General features: G+C 44.4%; 1 protein-coding gene across 1 annotated transcript; it reads left to right on the forward strand.

Moving 5' to 3' along the window:
* Positions 1-8,662: 8,662 nt before the first annotated feature.
* On the forward strand, positions 8,663-19,207 carry PERP (p53 apoptosis effector related to PMP22). Its single transcript, XM_063151462.1, has 3 exons — positions 8,663-8,888; positions 15,991-16,134; positions 16,772-19,207. The coding sequence occupies exons 1-3, from the start codon at positions 8,678-8,680 to the stop codon at positions 17,005-17,007; spliced, it is 591 nt and encodes a 196-aa protein (XP_063007532.1). The 5' UTR covers positions 8,663-8,677; the 3' UTR covers positions 17,008-19,207.
* Positions 19,208-19,789: the final 582 nt, after the last annotated feature.

Consider the following 19,789-nt stretch of genomic DNA (forward strand, 5'->3'; position numbering starts at 1 on the left):
TCATTTCACACACTGGCCTCCTCCTGGCCTTCATCAGACTGTACAAACAGACTGTGAGTAGTTGAAAGGGATTTCAGTATTTGAGTGGTTTATCAATGCTTCCCATGTTTAATGTGCTTCTGTTCCTAGGAGAATGGAGTACGGGATACACTTGGTGTTGCTGTTTAGATACTGCACTAAGAAGTAAGGTGCCTGTGGCTGCACAGAGCTGATTCCTGTCCCATTTCTAATGGCATTCACTCTCTAAACATGGCATAATCTCCTTTACAATAGTATGTGTGGGAAAAAAAATTTAGTAGCATTTTCATTCAGACCTCCTGTGATAAAGATTCCTTTTCTATTTCGTCTGCCTATTGTGCTTTAAACTTTTACTGAACGTATATTTTGTACCTAGTTTCTTCATGCTTTGTACTACTGAGATCCAAGTAATTATCCAAGTAATCTTCACAAATGGTAGCAAAAGAAGCACAAAAATACTAGAAAGAGGCATGCTGTAAAGAGTTTAAAAACATACATTTTCCTCTGTGTGTATTTAGCAGTTTCCATCTTTGCCATATGTTCTTTTCCTCATCATTTTGCCTTTTAGATTGTTCTTTAACACTTGCCTGTTTTCTTGCTTCTACAACAGAAGGGGAATTGATCTTTCATTTGTTCTGCAAATATTCCTTATTGTCCCAGGTTTTATAACCCCATCTGTTATTGAGTGATCAATTAAAGTCTCTCGTGGTCTCACTTTTCCAACGGATCATGCTATACCACAGACTATATTTCATAGTAATTGCTATCTACTGTATGATGTGTAAATGAGAGAGAGAGGAGCAAAAAGACAAGGGTATTTTTCCCCTGCCTACCATTCCTCTCTTTCTCTGTAAGCACATATCTTCAGTGCTTACTTTTCATCAATGACAGCATTTAAACTAAATCCCTCATCTCCACTCTTTTCTACATGGGTCCAATGCTTGTACCTCAGTGTTTGCTACTACAAAGCACAAAAGCTTTGAGCTTTTGAGTTAACAAAATAAGCTCACCAACACTTAAGGGAAATAGGTAGATGCTGTCACACTTCCTTGCAAACATCCCCAAAATAGAAACTTCTCTGCCCAAGCAGTATTTCCCTGTTCTCTCTCATCCATCTCCCGGCCCTTTCTTACTGCTCTCAATAGTTACTCTTGGTCATGTATGTGTTAACTCTGTGTGTAGCTTTAAAATTATTTCTCCCATATTTTTAGGCATATACAACACCATGTTCTGCACAGTCCTGTTTCCTCTTCCTGCACTCAACTGTCTGTCACAGCAAGGAGTTTAAGAAAGGCATGCTTTTAAAATTAGAGGTGCAGCATGGTTTCTGCAAGGGGAAGCTAAACCCCACAAGTGTGATCAGCCTGGTGTGAAGAAGGTGAGTTGTCTGCAGCAGGACGAATAGATGGAAATTTCTACTCTCTGTCCAGCACAATGGGAGAGAAAACTCAGAATTATAACTATTTATATGGTTATGCTTTTCTTAATAATAGAACAAAGTGGGTCATTGCCAGGGAGAAACACAGAAGCAGTTCCTGGTGGAACAAGGCTTGGGAGAAATTGCGTCAGAAGCAGCACCCCTGATTTGCCCCTGAAAATAATGACTCAAAGTATTGACGTTCATGCATGCTGTGTTAATCCAGTGTCATATCCACATGTGCTGCTAATTTAGAGTTGTGATCTCTCATCTGAGTATGTGCTTAAAGACCAGACTGTATCTCTGAAATCAGGCCTCAGTGAGCTGAGCTATTGGGTGAGTCATTTATAAAAGCTCAACAGAGACTTCAATGTGGAGCTGTTCAATCGAAGGTACTCTGTCTTCTTCTGGAAGTGCAGGTGGTGATTACGTTTACCCAAAAAGCTCCTGATGTCACTCCTGGGAATCAAGATGCTGTTTCACAAGAGCTAACTGTACTGAGGCTGGAAAGCACAAAAATGGCAATTCTACAATACCACGAGGGCAGCTCTGTGATGCATGTGGCTTTTATGGAGAAGAAGGAGGAATGGAGACAGGAAATACAGATTGATGCAAGCAAATGCAAATGTTGGTGGAAAGAAAAACTATATATCTATCATGCCAATTTTTCCATGAGATATTGGAATGAAAAACTCTCGGAAATAGGGAGTTAAATGCATACATATATATATACATACATACATACGCACATACATACATACATACGCACATACATACATACATACATACATACATACATATATATACACACAGAGGTCTGTCTGGGTGTGTGTATATGTACATAAAGGTAAAATCTCAGGGCTAAGAATGGGCAGCAGTATAGGGGCTCCCATCTCCCTAAATGAACTCAAGCCCGTGGACGGAAGGCAGTTCCACACTCCCACTGGAAGGCATGCAGGTGCTAGGCCATGCCTTGCACACACCAGTGGTGCAGGTGTCTGGGTGGAAGCTAACTCCGTGACCTGGGTGACCCTTCATCATCAGTGGTGAGACAATCAGACACTTCATTTCAGCCTCAGTCTAAAACATCTGAGAGAGAGTAACTCCACTTTAGGTCCTTGGCCTGCAGTTTCAGGGGAGATGAGCACCTAAAAGCCAAAGAGTCATAGAATCATTTAGGTTGGAAAAGATGTGCACGAACATTAAGTCCAGCTATTAACCCAGCACTGCCAAGTCCACCAACAAACCATTTTCCCAAGTGCCATATTTACATACCTTTTAAATACCTCCAGAGTTGGTGACTCAACCACTTTCCTGGGCATCATGTTCTAGTGACTGACAACCCTTTCCACGAAGAATTTTTTCCTAGTAGCCAATCTAAACCTCCTCTGATGCAACTTGAGGGCTTTTCCTCTTGTATTGTCACTTGATACCTGGGAGAAGAGGCTGACCCCCACCTGGCTACACTCTTCTTTCAGGGACTTGTGAAGAGCAATAAGGTCACCCTGACCCTCCCTTTCTCCAGCCTAAACAGTCCCAGCCTCCTCAGCTGCTCCTCATAGGACTTGTGCTCCAGACCCTTCCCCAACCTCACTGCTCTTCTCTGGAATGGCTCCAGCACTTTCTTGTAATGAGGGGCCCAGAACTCAACACAGGATTTGAAGTGTGGCCTTACCAGTGCTGAGTAGAAGGGTACAGTCCCTGCCCTGGTCCTACTGTCCACATTGTTTCTGATGCAGGCCAGGATGCCATTGGCCTTCTAGACCACCTGTCTTGTTGCCAGAGGAGCAGAAATAAGGATGGCTGAAAGGGCCCCACTGAGCATTGCCAAGCTGCTCAGGAGGCTCCGGGGTGCTGGGCAGAGTGTCCTGGGACACAATAAGCCCCTCTGCGGGCAGGGGATCTGGGTGGGAGGCCGCCCTGTCCCCTGGATCGCATCCCCTGTCTCAGCTTTCCCCAGGTGTCTCTGCCCCAGGATCCCATTCCCGAGCCCAGCTTTCCCCAGGTGTCTCTGCCCCAGGATCCCATTCCCGAGCCCATTCCCAAGCCCAGCTTTCCCCAGGTGTCTCTGCCCCAGGATCCCATTCCCGATCCCATTCCCGAGCCCAGCTTTCCCCAGGTGTCTCCTGCCCCAGGATCCCATTCCCGAGCCCAGCTTTCCCCGGGTGTCTCTGCCCCAGGATCCCATTCCCGAGCCTAGCTTTCCCCAGGTGTCTCTGCCCCAGGATCCCAATCCCGATCCCATTCCCGAGCCCAGCTTTCCCCGGGTGTCTCTGCCCCAGGATCCCATTCCCGATCCCATTCCCGAGCCTAGCTTTCCCCGGGTGTCTCTGCCCCAGGATCCCATTCCCGAGCCTAGCTTTCCCCGGGTGTCTCTGCCCCAGGATCCCATTCCCGATCCCATTCCCGAGCCCAGCTTTCCCCGGGTGTCTCTGCCCCAGGATCCCATTCCCGAGCCCAGCTTTCCCCAGTGTCTCTGCCCCAGGATCCCATTCCCGATCCCATTCCCGAGCCCAGCTTTCCCCAGGTGTCTCTGCCCCAGGATCCCATTCCCGATCCCATTCCCGAGCCCAGCTTTCCCCAGGTGTCTCTGCCCCAGGATCCCATTCCCGATCCCATTCCCGAGCCCAGCTTTCCCCAGGTGTCTCCTGCCCCCTGGCGGCAGAGGCGCCGCCGGCCCCGGCCCCGCCCCGCTGCCCCAGACAGCCGCGGCGCTGTGTTTAAATAAAACAGCGTCAGCGCAGGAGAAATCTTAGGTATGAAGGGGGGTTTACGTGAAGAAAGATTTCCAGTTTTGCATCTGATCTTGCACAAATGTGATGTTTTCCAAGACACATCTTCTCTTGATTTATCAGATGTGAATACAAAAGTCAGAAGAAACACAAGCATGCTGCTCTGCAAGAATTAATAAATCTTTCCTGTTCTTGAGTAAACTGAAGTTTATCTTTCAAGAAAACAAAGTTAAAAGCCAGAAAAACCCTCTGGCCCCTCAAGCATAAGTACACACTGTACCTTGGGTTTTCTTGGAGTGATGGTTCAAGTAAATAGCAACTTCATGAAAAAACATTCACACACTGTACCAAGCTCCCATTCCTACAGGAATAGTTCCAGTGTTAGCCAGGCTATTGCTAGCATTTTGTAACATCACACATGAAGATGGCCAATGTGCAACCTTGGAAAAGGGTTTATGAACAAAATTGAAATCAATAAGGAGATCAAGGATGACAGTTCTTTATTTGATGATTTCTTTTCTTACATTTTGGACATGCAAATGAGAGAATGAGGCAAAGGAGGAAAAGTTGCAGCAACGAGTTCATAGAACTTAGTTGTCTGGAGACCCTCATTATTCTGTGGGTATGATGTAAGTGAGCCTGAGGTTTTTAGAGAGCTTTGGGGTAAAATCCCTGCCACCTGGGGTTCTGCTATTTCCTTTACTTGATGCAGAATTTCACCCAGTACAACTTCAGGACAATAGAGAGATCTTCACACAACGTAAGTGTAGAAAACTTGAGTTGGCAAGCCCATATGCAACTTCACAACTGTATGGCAACCATGAGCACTGCATGCACAGGAGGACTCTTATTATCCTTTTATTTCTAAGATTTTAGGTCATCTCAGGCTGATGGAGTCACACAAGTTGTCCCTTGCAGGAATGAGAAAGGGTTAGTCACACCTCTGCAGGCTGAACTGTTGCCCTAGTATTTCCACAAGGCTTTTGAAGTAAGCTACACAGCACATCAATTGCAGAGAGCTTATTTCATCTATGCCAGCCCCAGAGGAGTCTGTAATGTAAACTGAGTTCAGTTAAGGGCTACTAACAAGAGCTGGTCAGAAAAAATGTTTTCTTATAAATTGTCAGCTTTTGAGCACACATGAGGAAATTGAAGTTAGATCTGGAAACAATGATGGAGTGGTTGTTGTGGGTTATACAAATTACATCCCATGCCCGTCCTGTTTTATGGGTTGAGTGACTACCCTGTTTAGGTGATGTTAATTGGGTGGCTGTGATGCCTGAAGAGCGATTAAGTAGAATTGGGGCACTTGGACGTGGAGGAAAGTGAGCATAAGACGCTGCTGAAGGACAACACCCATGAACCACAAAGGAATTGGATTTACAACAGATATTCAGTCTGTGGACTTAATTTTTCTGCTTTTTTTTTTCATCTGAGAGGTAAACAGGCTAGAAAAAAACAGCCACGTAAAATGGATAAAGGAAAGCACCCAGTCCCTGAGGGGATTCTGCAGGGCAGAGGGATGCCCTTGGCACTGTGCTACCCACTGTGTCCCACTCCCCTCCCCTCACCCCAAATGCACTCTTGGCAACCAGCCTGCAGATTCCCACTGGTGTATTTCAAAGCCTGTGAGAGCCCAGCCATACCTGTCTGGGCTGGAGCTGATCCCTGACCTTCTCTCAGTGCTGCTTGGTTTTCTCTGATAGCTAGGTGAATGATTGCCAGCACCAGTAAATGATTTACTACATGTAAAGCACTGCCTGCTAGAGAGGCATATCCCTTGTTACACCGCAGAGAAAAAAATATTTCTATAGGGCCACAAAGATTAAGAAATTAATTTTTTATTTGCATAATAAATAAAGGTAAGGGTAGTGGTGGTGAAAGTAGCTTATGGTGCTTTTTAACATGGCCAAAGATAAAACTGGGGAAAGTGTTCTTATTTTCATTAGTACAGAACATGTAGCTGTGCTCACAGCTGAAGATAATGTACATTTGTCAGTGCAGCTTGATCCAGAATGCCCAGCTACATTCAGGCTGGTTTGGTGTTTAGGAAAGCAAACCTCCTGTTTGTTTTAATATGTATTAGGGCATCTTTTCCTCAGAATCACAGCACTACTTGTTTTTCATGCGTGTATCATTGCAGCCCCACAGAGCTGACTCCTACCATCTGGTCTCTGGAAGATGTGGGTTATACAGCCCAGAGGTGAGAAAAGCTGCATATGTTGCTGGAGCTGCCTGTTTTGCTGCAGGAGGCACTGGTTTGTTAGTTCTCTAGATCTCTTTGCTAATAAATCCAAGTGTCATTGGGACTGAAGGCAGACAACTTCATTGACTGTGTTATAGGCCCTCACTCATACAGAACGGAATCTTTGGGGTATTATGTTTGAACTTCAGCTGGATTTCCTAGTTGTTGAAAAGCCGAGGATTTAAGGAGAAAAGAGAAGATGGCATTTCTTTCTTCATGGTGTCACTGGGAGCAGGAGGATAGGCCATAGGCGACACAAGCCACGTATGCCAGAGGGGGGTTTGGAGGCTGCCCTCAGAGCTTCTCATCACACCACTGGAGCATCTGGGCACTGAGGCACTCCAGGTGTAGGACAGCCTTGGGAAACCAAGTGATACAATTACTAAAAATTGGAGCCAGCTCTATGCTTCTGTCAAACTGGGGGAACTCCCTTACTTTTGACTTTATAATGAAGACAGCACTTTCCTGAGTGGTCCATTTCATCAGGGGATGAAATTTACTCTCATTTCTTTTCCAACAGTGCTCAATTTCTGAAGAAAGTACTTTCTGCAGAATTTCTGAGGAAAATACTTTCTGCTTCTGAGCAGAAATCTCCTTCTGAGGTGACTTGAGGGCTGATAGTGAGACTGCTGGAAAATCACTGCTTGGTACTGCAAAAATGAAGTTCTGTTGTAGTGACAAAAAGGGATCATAGTGCCCAGTTCTGCCATTGCTTCTCCAGCATGCAAAACCTGTGTGCTGATGACATAGGCTTGCAAGTAGTTCTGGCAAATTTTATTTATGGCTCTACTTTATTATGATTTTGGAATGAAGTCTGAACAGTGGGAATGAACATCAAAAGGATGTTGAGAGAGCTGGTGAAACTCCACATGATATGAGGTACCCTGCCTGTGAATTTTGCAGCTTGCCTATAGTGATATCATCTTATTGTTCTGATTTTAGTATCTCAGGCCATTCCCTAATATTTCGCAGCAGTCAGTACTCAGATGTCACTCCTCACAGGACACCTCCCATGAATATCTCTTGAGGAATTGGCATTGGGCACAGTTTAATTATATGTGACATAGGTGTGACAAATCCCATTTTATACAGTCCAACAAGAACTCACATGCTCCCATTCTCCATGAAGCACATGTAATCCCCCTCACCCACTATTATTTTCAGTCCTTCATATCTCAGAGATTCGTCTTCTTGATGTCTTCTTTGGTGAGGCCTGGAAGCGGCTCCAGGACTCAATCAAATGTGTGTGAGTTGTGTGCCCAAAACACACATTTCTCTAGTCCTGTCCTGAGCACGTGTCTGCTCAGACAATGAGTTTGCTTTGATACTGGGCAATGGAGTGACACAATGGAAATGTAGATATCTTATTGTGGAGAAGTGCTTCTCCTATGACCAAAATTTTGGGTGCCATTCATGCCATGTGATGGGGAAACATTCTTTTTGGTCATCTGGCATCTTGCAGTGCATTTCCACACACGGAATGGGAAAGGATCAGGGCAGATGGGTCCTGAGTACCACTGCTGGGCTCTGTCCAGTGCCCAGAACAGCCTGCTTGGAAGCCAGAGCACAAGTGCAGTGAAACGCTCATAACATGGCCATTAGGAAACATGCATTTGTTTAACGCTGAGTGTGACGTGAAACAAATTATGGTTTCCTACTTAATAATGTCATATTTCCATCCTCAAATGACACCTTTCTTTAAGGTGTCTCTTATTTTTGTCAACCGCAAAGGCAACTTTTTGCTAGCTTTAGTACCTGCAGCGGCTAACACCATCAGTATTATCAGTGTTGGGCAATGCTGGTCGGTCTATCAGAGAGGAGGACGATGATCTCCAGCCCCCACGAGGAAGTCAGGGCTGGTGGAACCCCGAGAACCGCAAGGGTTTCGCTGCGGTTGCGTTTTTTTTGCGGTGTCTGTGCCACGACGGCGGAGAGGCAGCGGGTGCGGGAGGGTGGCGGACAGCGGGAGGAGAAGTGCGAGGCTGAGCCCGGGCGGGTCGAGGGAAGGCCCGGGGCTGAGCGGGGCCGGGCCGAGCCGGGCCGGGCCGGGCCCCGCTCCCTCCGCGCTCTCCGCCGGCCCCACCGGTCGGGGCTGCCGGCGGCGGCAGGCTTAGTCAGAGGAATGTGGGTGGAACTCCCTCCTCCCCGGCGCCTTAAAACCCCGCTCGGACCGGCCCGCTCGCAGTCTCCCGTCCCGGCGGAGCGTCCCCGCCGCACCACACCCGCGACGCCCGGGCTCGCTGGGCGCGCCGCCGGCCGGGCACGATGGTGGTGTGCGGCCTCGCCTGCTGGAGGTGCAGGTGGCTCCTGCCCCTGCTGCTGGGCCTGGCCATCATCATGGGCATCATCGCCCTGGCGGGCCGCGGCTGGCTGGAGTCCGAGTCGGAGCCCTACGTGCAGCAAGCGTCGCTGTGGGAGAGCTGCACGCGGGGCGAGGAGGACCTCAACTGGAACTGCGAGTCCCTGATGGACTACGGTGAGTGAGGGGCCCGCCGCGGAACCGGGGCAGCGGTGCCAGGCTACCGACCGCCCCTAACTCTGCTGGGGAGCGGCTGCTTTCTGGAATGGAGTATCCTGCTGTTTCGGGGCTTAAACCAGCGCCGAAACACAGGGCTAGACTACTCCTGAGCGACTTTTTTTTTTTTTTTTTTTTTTTTTTTTTTTTTTTTTTTTTTAATCGGTACAACACTGAGAAGCCGAGGTGTTGATACTTCGGGTTTTTCTCAAGTTATTTTACAACCAAAGTAAGATAGCAGCTGGCTCCAAGTCTGTGTGTTTGCTGCCCCTGAGGTGCCAGAGCCTTACCTGGCTGCTCCCTCCCTGTGCCACCGGATTCCCTGGTCAGACGGCCAGTGTGGAAACCTCCATGCAGGACCATGCCTGGAGAGCAGTGAAATGGTATTTCCCCGACCCTTTAGGGGAAGAGAGCACCTTAATATAACCCTCCTGGCCAAGGGAGTGCAGCTATTAAAATGCCTCCTGATCCGCAGCTTAAAATGGTCTGATGTGGGTTCGAAGGCAGGAAAAAAAAAATGCTCTTTCCTTTGTACCTCTCTGTTGCACTGGGGCCTAAATCAGGGATAAGTGTGCCTCTGTTTTAACTTGTTTAGCTGCTTCTGTATCTGGCATCCCCACTGTAACATTCTTACTGCACACTCTCAGTTTCTAGGTCTTTTGGGGGACTTTTTGTTTTATTGCTAGGACACGTGGGTCTGATTACATCTGCTTTTCCCTCAAACAAAATATTTCTGGACAAATAAGCAGACCCGCCTTAAGATCTTGGATGAGGGTTCTTTAGGGACTGGGGGGCTGGAAGGGTGTGTTTCAGCTGGGAGAGCTGGGACTGTTTCCCTGCGCAGATCCCTTGCTGCCTGAGCACGGCAGACTCACTTCCAGAAGCTTTTCATTGCAGCACTCATGCGCAAGCTAAATCCTGAGTATGCTGTAAGAGAAGTGGCTTTGTTTCTCAGCCGGGCGATGACTTCAAGCCTTACTGCAGGTAGAAGAAATCTGGCTCGTGAGATGAAAATATCCATCTACCCCATCAGACAGAGAAGAAAAGCTAGTGCAGAGTTGCTGAAATTTGCATTGCACAGGGGAAAAGTGCTAATACAGTGCAGCCACTGGAATTTGTTTTCTCCTGTAGTGACACGGCTTTACACGTCCCTGAGTACTGATGGGTGTGTGCTTTGCGTCAGCCCTCAGCACTGTGGGACAAAAGCAGTTTTCTGCACTTTTTTCCTTGTTAACAGGCTGACACAGAAGAACAGCATCCTCGACTTCACTTGTTTATGTCTTGGCTTATTTAAACCAAACTTATTTAAATCCCTGGCTTATTTATATGAATTTGCCTGTTCTCAAATTTTCATAACATCAATGCCACTGTCTACTCAAATAGTATTTGCATCTAGAGACAGGATGTAACACATGAATTCAGGTTTGATTTGTTTTGTTTTCTTTTCTTCTATGCTAATGCAATTACTGTCAAAATAGGTGAGGGCATTTACAAAGGAAAAAATGCCTAGCAGGCATTTATAGCACTGAAGCAGGAAAATAAAGGTTAACTAATTGAGATGCATAACTTGTGTTTTGCATACAATAATTGCTGTGCACTAACCATCCTGCACCTCTCCTGATGAAATGAAGACTTCAGAGTGGATCTCCATTAACAGATTTTGCCATTAGACAAATTCTTAATTGAGCTGTGGCATGTGTGTGAGGAAGTAGAAAAAAAAGCAGGCAAGTCACTTATTTTAAATGAGGGGAATGGGGCAGGAAAAGACAAACAAAGATTTGCAAATAGGTGTCTCCTAAACTGCATAGCTCCTTAATGCACATTTGTAAATACCACATGAGGGGGAAAAAGTGAAAGGGACAAAGAAGAGTAGGATGTCATGTGGCAGGGAGACAGGGAAGGGATTTTGTTTGGAGTTCTGTGCTGGTTTGTGTCTGGGAAGTGCCTTGGCTGGCAGTGTCTATGTATTATCAAAATGTTGCAACGCAGAAGTGCTGCAGTGCACTAGAATATGACTCAAGATGACTAAGTCTGGACCATTGCAGGATTTAGCTGTTGACTGTGTGTTTAAAACATATCAGCAAGCCATCAGCTATGACAAAGATTATTCGCACTGTGTAACTTGGAAAGGACGATTGTCTTTATAGTGATGAGATTGTAAGTTTAGGAGCAATATTTATGGGTGGCTGCACCCTTCTGGTTCTGAATGACTGGACCTTGCTTTGAATTAACACTGTAAAAGATGGGTGTGTACATATGCAGAAAAGGTAACCTCATTAGGTTAACTCAACACTAAGAGCCAATTGGTATTCATTTGATATGTACCATCCAACAAAGAAAAAGGGAAGCATTTTTCTGGGTCCTTAGTAAGTGCCAGGAAAAAAAAAAAAAAAGGAGCCCAGCCTTTGTGAATCATGTTTCACTGGAGCTGTGCCACTGTACCTATATTCCGAGAGGCATGGACTTTGATACCACAGATTATTGGTGAAACTGAGTGCATGTGAAGACTTCACTGAGGGGCCTGGTAAATAAAGGAGGAATGCGAGGTGTGTGCTTACCTTTTCAATGCACCTCTTTTCAGGCACACTGTTGTCTGATTTACAAACACCAGGATGCATTCAAGACAAAGTAACATCGTGTGTAGTGTCAGGCAAGTGCAGGCACTTGGGAAATGCTGATGGGAAAGGTGTAGCAGTTGGCGTCCCTGCCTACACCCAGAAAACACTTACTGCAACTTCCTGGTAAGAGATCCCAGTGAAATGTGAGGCTGGTGTCTCTGCCAGTGCACTTTGCTGGCTCCTGAGCAGGCACACTTCTGCTGCTAACAGTCCAGAGACTAAAAGCTGGAAATGTGTAGGATTGTGCCTCGCCTCAGCTCTCAACTGAAGACTTGCATTTAATATTTTGGTAGTTTAGTAATTGCTTTTCTTGCGCTCCTAAAGCCAAAACAGATTGTGATTCCCAGTATTAATTTCCAACCTGCCCTCCCAGCAAACCTTGGATTCTGGGGTCCTCTGTGCTCATGGTGGGTATGCACATAGCTTCCTCTCACCAGTCATGCTACCGTGGAAGTTCACACATTACCTGAGCAAGAAAGTAGTGCTGACACTGCTCTTTTGCTTGCAGTCCACTACTCCTTTATGACATCGAAAAAGTCCAATATTTTTGGACATTCTGTGTAATGGGCTCTTGAGGCCAAGCAAGGATTGCTACTGCCATTTACATACACAAGAATATTACAGCTGCATTGCAAAAACATGGCCAGTCTCTGCAGGTTGTGATAAAAGCTTCTACTTATTCACAAGCTAACAAACTAGCTTCGGCTCCTGGAAGTGAATGAACAAATATGACAGTCTTGTTAGTTCAAATCCTGTAGCAGTTCATCTTCCTGCTAGACTCTTTTCACAGCCCTTTTATTGATTTCTAAAGAGAAATCTAGATTTAAATTTCTTAGCCTGTAGAGATTCCACCTCCTCCCTGGTGACACCGAGGCATGGCCAGATGAAGTCAGGAAACACACTTAATGCTAAGGCGCTGTTGCTTGCTTTCTTTTAATTTCATCATATTACTGGTGTGCATCATTAACATTTAGTAATCATGACCCCTCCTAGTTATTTGCATGATAACATTTGCAGCTTAGTTCCTTCCCATAGTAATCATTAATGTAATGTAATGCTATGTAATAAAACTCTTAAGCCTTCGTAATAATTACAGACCTTCTGAACAGTTGTTTTTTAAATGTTCTTTCAACATCACCTAATAGATAAATACTCTTCTGCTGATTAGATGAAAAGAACTTGACTATTCTTTGAGGCCAAGCTGACCTGGAAACACTAATATCCCCAACTATTTCTCTGCTTTTCTGCTCTCCAATTCTTCTGCCTTTCTATTTATGCAGTTCCAAATCACTGTGGTGTTCTTGGTTGATTTCATAAACATACATAATATTTATGTTTATTTTGCACAAGAAATACTCTCTCTGACAAATGAATGGGTCTGTGAATTTTCTATTTTTATGGAAAAGCTTAAATTCTGGCTAAATATCTTATGATTACAAGGTACTTTTGAGCATAAATCATATAGAAAATGGGCCTAATCTGTCATTCTCTGACTGTGAACAGGTCTCTCCAGCTCTTATGGCAGCAAACAGTGAGAGGGTCAACGTGCACCTCTCCCCTCCTGGCAGCTGGGAGTTGTAGGGGAAGGATCTTTCAGAAAGACAGGAGAGCTGGGTGCCTGTGGGGACCCTGTCAGCTCTCAGAAGCCTTTAGGAGGAAAAGGAGCTGGGAAAGCCTGACTTGATTGGTGTGGGGATGAGGGAGATCCTTCATGGAAAAGCAGCAATTTCAGTTTTGGCTCTGCAGCAGCCCCTCTGGTGAAAACTCTCCCTGCTGGTGGGGGTGGCAACAGGTCATGTGGATAAGGAAAATCCCAGGGCTGCACCCTATACTTGGGAAAGGTGCACCCTCCCATCCCAGTCTCTCCCATCAGTCACTTATCAAGAGACCTACATATATACACAATGTAAGAGAAATCTCAAAAATTAAGTGTAAGTCCTGTGATTCCCGCAGGGGTTCAAGTGTCTGGCTGATGGTTCAGTGGCTGACTACACTCACCCAGCCCAGAGCACACCCATCTAGTGCTGTGGGCAGCACCTATGACTCAATCTTATCAGGTCTTGTCAGCATCAACCTGCTGCAAAGAGCTGTTGAAAAAGATAATCCTGCTGAAGAAAGAGCAGAAGGTCCTGGGTCACCATTACTGAGCTCTGTCACACATGAGCACAAAATCACTGAGTTTCATGATGTGTTACCTACTGCTGCCTTGTTTCTGAAGACCTGAGGCAAAGCTGAGCTTGATATTAATCTTCCTGACGAGATATTTCCTGCAGCTATATGTGTTGTCATTTTCTTATTGCCAGAGACAAGAAAATCAATCACTGTGAGCGGAGCCTGGGCTGACCCGTACCCAAAAGCTTATTATGCTTGTAAAGACAGTACAGATTATATGAAAATGGCAGAGAGAGCACTGTGGGCATTCTGCCTTGTACTCCTCCAGCTGTGTTTGTGTTGCTCTAAACCTCAAGGTGTCTAATGTGCAGGTGTATTTGAGTTCACAACTTAAATTTTATCAAACAGATGCCAGATTTCTCCTCCTACATCTTGTCAGCATAAATAATGCATCTGAAAGGGAATATGCTATGGTAACTTGGTGTTCTTTCTTGTTGTGTTTTTTTGGTTTTTTGTTTTTTCCTTAATAAGGCAAATATTGATAAAACCTTGTCTAAATCATCTAATCTGAATGGGTTTTCCTGAGCTGGCTGTGTGTAATGGTTACATATCCCTTTATATTATTTATCACTAAAGAAATCCTATTGTGGAGACAATATTCAATACCTGTGTTAGATATGGCAGAGAATATTTTGTGTGAAAAGATTTTATCAAACCACTGACGTAGCTCTACACTCCAGACGTTATCAGTCTCCTCCCCACTTCTTCCCCTCAGCATTCCCTCAGGGAAGGAGTATGAGACATGCACAACTAGTTGAAGAAGAAGAAATTTGAGAAGTTTTTACTGTCTTGAGAAGCTCCAGGAAGGGAAAGGGGAAAGAAAGACTTTTCCTTATCTTTTCTGTGTCAGTTTTTTTTTTTTTGCCTTCAGGTAGCAGTGGTGCTAGTTGGAAGTTTTGGCAAGATTTGGTTGATGTATTTTACTGCTGTATTTTACTTTTGCTGTTGGATTAGAAATAAAGAAACCAGTTCGAACAGATCTAATTAAAATAGCTGTAAAACAATGCTTTGCTTTCAGACAGAAAATTGCAGAGAAAGAATGGAGACTACATTGAAAGCAGGACATCTCCAAAGTCACTTCAACTGTGTTGGAATGGACAGCTATGATGAAAGGCATTTTTTTTTCATGTTCTGACCTAGATCTCACTGGCCTCTTTATTCCTACATTAGAGGGAGCTCAGGATCTGGCCCTACCTCTGTCTGAGTGTGTGAAAGTAGAAACCCACAATATGTAGATGTGGGAATTGAACTGTGATGACAGCTGACTGGAAAACAAAGCACTAGCCAGTATGGTTTAGCCCTTTTGGGCAGGTATCCTGCCTCCAGGGCAGGAACACTTTTGCTTGTAGTTGTTTGCACTGGGCTCACCTAAATTGCTTGGTTTCTGAAGAGGACAAGGTGTGTGAGGGCTTTTCACAAGGCCATGTTACTGACAAAGCAGAATCACTGGCTGTTTATCCAGGAGGTTTTCCTGCCACTGTTGCCTTGGCCCTGCCTGTGTCGGGTGGGTTCTGGATGCTGGGGCTGCTCCTTTGGAATACAGCCCTTGCTTCATGCCTGAGCCTCTCCAGCGTGCAGTAGCTTGATACTAAGTAGCTTGATACACCCTGTTCCAGCAAATGTCAAAGTAATGATTCAAAGAGGATTCATCAACTTTTACCTCAGATTTTGCTGTTTCTCCTCCACCTGCTACATTTTAGCTGTGAATAGATACTTATTTTCAAGAACATTCTTTTGTCATCTTTTCAGCGATTGCAGGTTTATTTCTTTTTGGTCATGCTTATTTTGCTCCACATGCCCTATTCTTGTCATAAACAAACAAGTGTTATGCAGACAGCACTATTATTTCCCAGCAGTTATCTCCTGTGGCTTTCACACTTCCCTGTGCATGGAAGTGCTTTTGTAAACTTGAATATTGAACAGGAGCTGTAGTGATAAAGGACATTGTCAGCAGTTGTGTGCCCTATCTGCTCAGATGTCTGTGGGTGTCTTACACATATAGTTTGAAGGTATTATCTCTCTTGTATGCTGCACTCTATCCCCTTTTCAGCAAGACAAGTTATCAGGCAGGGAGTCCTGTGCTGCTCCAGCAGTGATGGTGCCCCCTGCTCTGCAGCTGTGTGCTTTGCAGGCATTCAGCATTGCTTTGACATAAGGACATGCTTCTGACAGTAAAGGGTTTCAATAAAAAATGAATGAAGGAACCCAAAGAGCTGCAATGACCTACAGGAGAGTACTGCTGCGTGTAATACCTTCCTTGTTTTCTCTTCAAGGGTGGGGGAGAGCAGCAGCTGCCACATACCTCGTTGGCTTTGTGATCCTGGTCATCTGTTTCGCCCTTGCAGTCATCGCGTTCTCGATCGAGATCCTCCGCTTCAACTTTGTGCGAGGAATTGGAGGCCTGCTCTTTGTTGTTGGTAAGGCTGGGCACAAAGACAAGGTTATTTTAAGTGTGAAACAGGCATCAGCAGAAAAACATGCTAGATGGAGCCTCCCTTATGAAATTAGCTGTCTTTATCTGGTTTATGACTCATTTTCGTGGGAAACAAGGGAAGGCTGAGTTGCGCTCTGAAAGCCCAATGGGTAGGGAAGCTCCAGTGGCCTTTGTCAGTTCTCACTTTCCCAAAAGCAATTCATGGGGATGCCCAACACCTTTGACCCTTCATGTGACCTGCTAAGACTTAAAAGACTTAAAAGCTGTGGGTGCTTCCCACCTTTCTGATGGGAGGAGGAGGAGCAGGGCTCTGGGAGGTAACAGGCTGGGCAGGGTTGCCGGTGCTGGCTGTGGGACAGGGCTGGTCACAGCATGCAGGTATGTGCCTTAGCAACCTGGCAATGGCAGCTGAGGCGCTGCAGCAGCCACATGGGCGTGGGGATCTGCCTGGGACAGAACTCACATACCTCTGTAACAATGCAGATCTGATTGCAGGTCTGAAGCTAATCCTTACATATCTTAAGTGTGCACTTATCTCCAGGTACCTTTTCTTAATGGGAACCGTAATATGTTCACTCTAACTTACTCCTGGTTTTCTTTCTTTTCTCTCCTCTCTCTAGCTGCATTCCAGATCATTGGCTTGGTCATTTACCCAGTGAAATTCACAGAAGACATTCCACTGACAGGAGATAACATGTTCAGCTGGGCCTATGGTTTTGGCTGGGCCAGCACTGTTGTTGTAATAGGTTGTGCTTTCTTCTTCTGCTGCCTCCCCAACTGGGAAGATGAAGTCCTGGGAAACATCAAGCCTACCTATTACTACTCCTCCCCAGAGAGAGCACCATACTTAAATTGAAAGATTAAGTCCAAGTACAGTCAACTGTCAAAACAGAGGAGCACCTCTGATGTACATTTGGTGTGATTGTAGGAGACTAAAAAAACTCACCTTATTTTGCCAGTGTATTTCTTACTGTGGCTGGCAATAAATTAGGAAAAACATTGGCATCTTAATCCAAATAGCTTTTTCCCAAAGTATTGTTTACATATTTTCATGTCAATTCAGTTCGGGTGGTTTGCTTGCTCCTTCCCCTCCCAATTAATTGAGTCATCCTTATTTTATTCAAATATTTTCTTATGAATATAGATGATAGTGTTTTAAGTGTAGAAAGGAAAAAAAAGATTTTAAACAACCCATTAGTGTGTCCTATGAGATAGGTTTTTTTTTCACCTCTGACAAAATTGCTTTGAATGGAGCTAGGAAAAAACACAGCCTTCCAATGAATGCTTTTTGTTCTGTCAAAGTCAGTCCCAAGAAAGAAACTTCTGTGATACTATCATAGTCATCTGCTGCCTAAAAATCTTCTCATTCCTGTTACTGGGCTGTTGTTGACTACTAGCTATTTGAATTAAGGGGAAAATAAAATTAAAATTTATTTTCCACCAATTGGTGCTGTTGGACAAGGTCTCCTCCAAAGCGTGGAGCTGGCGTGTGTAACATAAGAGTGGCTAATGTAACATTGGTGGGTTTGTGGCCACAGCAGGACTTGTGATGGAATCACATATGTGTGTTGTAATGGATTCAGATGCTAAACTACATACATTTTTACATGGTATATGAGGGATGCTGATTTAGAAAGTATCTTTGAGCAGAAACATAAACTCTTCTATTAGTCCACCTTTGTAAAGTTGCAGTGTTTTAATTATCAATGCGCTTTGGAGGGAAATTTTAGCATAAGGTGTTTAAAAACCTCCAAAGGTTTCTAACACTGTAGGTAACTCAGAGTTTAGCAAACTTAGGCTGCTTTGTGAGTGAGTAGGGGTAACAGATAGAAATAGAAAGGCAGTTCTGTGAGCAATATACGTATGTAAACTTCATGCAGACATCAGTGTTGGAGTAATCTGGCTGGCTCCTCATTTGTGTTTCTGCAGCCAGCAGCTCCAAATAAATATTCCAGCGAGGTGTAGCCATGTCTGTGTTGGTCATGGACCTGCAGCATCTTACAGCAGATTTAAGTACGGTCTGTAATCTTTGTCAGGGCTTTGTTCAGCTGGGGAAGAAGGAAGAAGTTCATTTTTTGAACTCCTCTTCCAGCTATGGGGGAAGTAGCTTTAGCAAAGACAGACTGAGGAGGATATAGGTGGGGTGGAAAGCAAATGCTGCATGTTTCTCTGTGTTATTTCTTACTCTCATAAACCTGGTACTTAGGAGAGGGTAAGTGGTGGCTATGTGTATTCATGCACATGTACAAAATAGAACTTAGAAAACATTAACCAACAGACTGTAAAGCTAAAGTAATTTACAACTGATCTTTTGCAATGCCCAGTATTTCTTGTATTATATATTGTATAGCTTTCCATTTTGTAACACCTTTTTCAAATTGATAATGCTATATATTGCATGTGATCCTGATTTAGAGAGGCCAGGTGATTCCTGAAGGTCCCTTCTAGGCCTGTATTTTATAACTTTACAGAGCATAAATGTCTGCAGATTTCAGAATTGTGTTGTGAGCTCAGTTGTAGCATATACAATCAATTGTATTTATGATTCTTGCCAAATAAGAGTTCTGTGGCAAATATGTCCTTTTAAATTTTTTTCCCTTTTCTGTACAGTACTGGCTGGTGGGGAATACTGTGTAGATTTTATCATAAGAAATGATAGTACCTACTTCTATTGAATTCAAAAGACAGCAGAGAATCTCAAGTGGGGAAAACCCTTGCCCAACTAAAGCTGAAAAAGAGAAGAAAGTGTAAGAAAATGGACACCTTTCCTAATGACAGGGAAGATGGTATGGTAATATGGTAATCAGGATTAGCATAATTTAAGTCTTTTGTATGCTTTTTTTATAAGCATTGGCATAACTTGTCAGAAGAGGACTAATGTAAAATAAACTTGGCTCTGAATGTACTGGGAGGGGTAGAAGCATAACCAGCATGTTACACAACTTCAGTGTTCCAGAGAAAGCTATTGCAAAAAGTTATTAATTACTTTCAAGTGATATTAATGTATGTGACACTCGTTTCGAATGTGGTGGCTTAATTAAAAATGTTTTAACTGATGGTTGTAGAAACTTGGTGATGTTTGTGGTTCATGGATTAATTTCATAAAATCAAACAAATAAGCCATTCTTTTCTTCTCTTAACTTGAATATCCAGTGTCAGGTTAATAAAATGAAGTTAAAGACCTCATGTCCAGGAGGCAGCAACTTCATTTTCCAGTCAAATAAGCTTCAGAATACACTGCAAAACATGTCTGTGCACTTTCATTGAAGTGTTAGGTATAGAATGTACTTTCCTAAGCCAAAACCTCTTAAGTGCATCACAGATAAGGGGGAACTCTAAACATTTTACATACACAACAGTCTACAGGAGGCCTCGCGTGTGGGAAGCCTGTTCTTTATCAAAAATATTCCAGGTGTCTTTCCTGAAATGATCAAGAAATTTGAACAGTGAAAAAAGGTGGTGTACTAGCCTGCTATTTTCAGTGGAAGGCTGCACTTTTCCCATGGTTAGAAACCTTCCCACTTCTAACCTCAGTTTATGCATGGCCCATATTATAACCCTGTCCTAGTGATGTTTTTTAAAGAGAGAAAATCAGTCAGTCACTGCTGTCTGACACCAGCCTGTGGCTTCTCATTTCT

The sequence above is a fragment of the Melospiza melodia genome, chromosome 3 (genome assembly GCF_035770615.1).
Source record: "Melospiza melodia melodia isolate bMelMel2 chromosome 3, bMelMel2.pri, whole genome shotgun sequence".
Lineage (NCBI taxonomy): Eukaryota > Metazoa > Chordata > Aves > Passeriformes > Passerellidae > Melospiza > Melospiza melodia.

Coding starts and splice junctions, on each gene's coding strand:
- PERP (XM_063151462.1), top strand. CDS start 8,678: ATGGTGGTGTGCGGCCTCGCCTGCTGGAGGTGCAGGTGGCTCCTGCCC. Junction 8,889..15,990: donor CGAGTCCCTGATGGACTACG/GTGAGTGAGGGG, acceptor TTTCTCTTCAAG/GGTGGGGGAGAGCAGCAGCT. Junction 16,135..16,771: donor AGGCCTGCTCTTTGTTGTTG/GTAAGGCTGGGC, acceptor TCCTCTCTCTAG/CTGCATTCCAGATCATTGGC.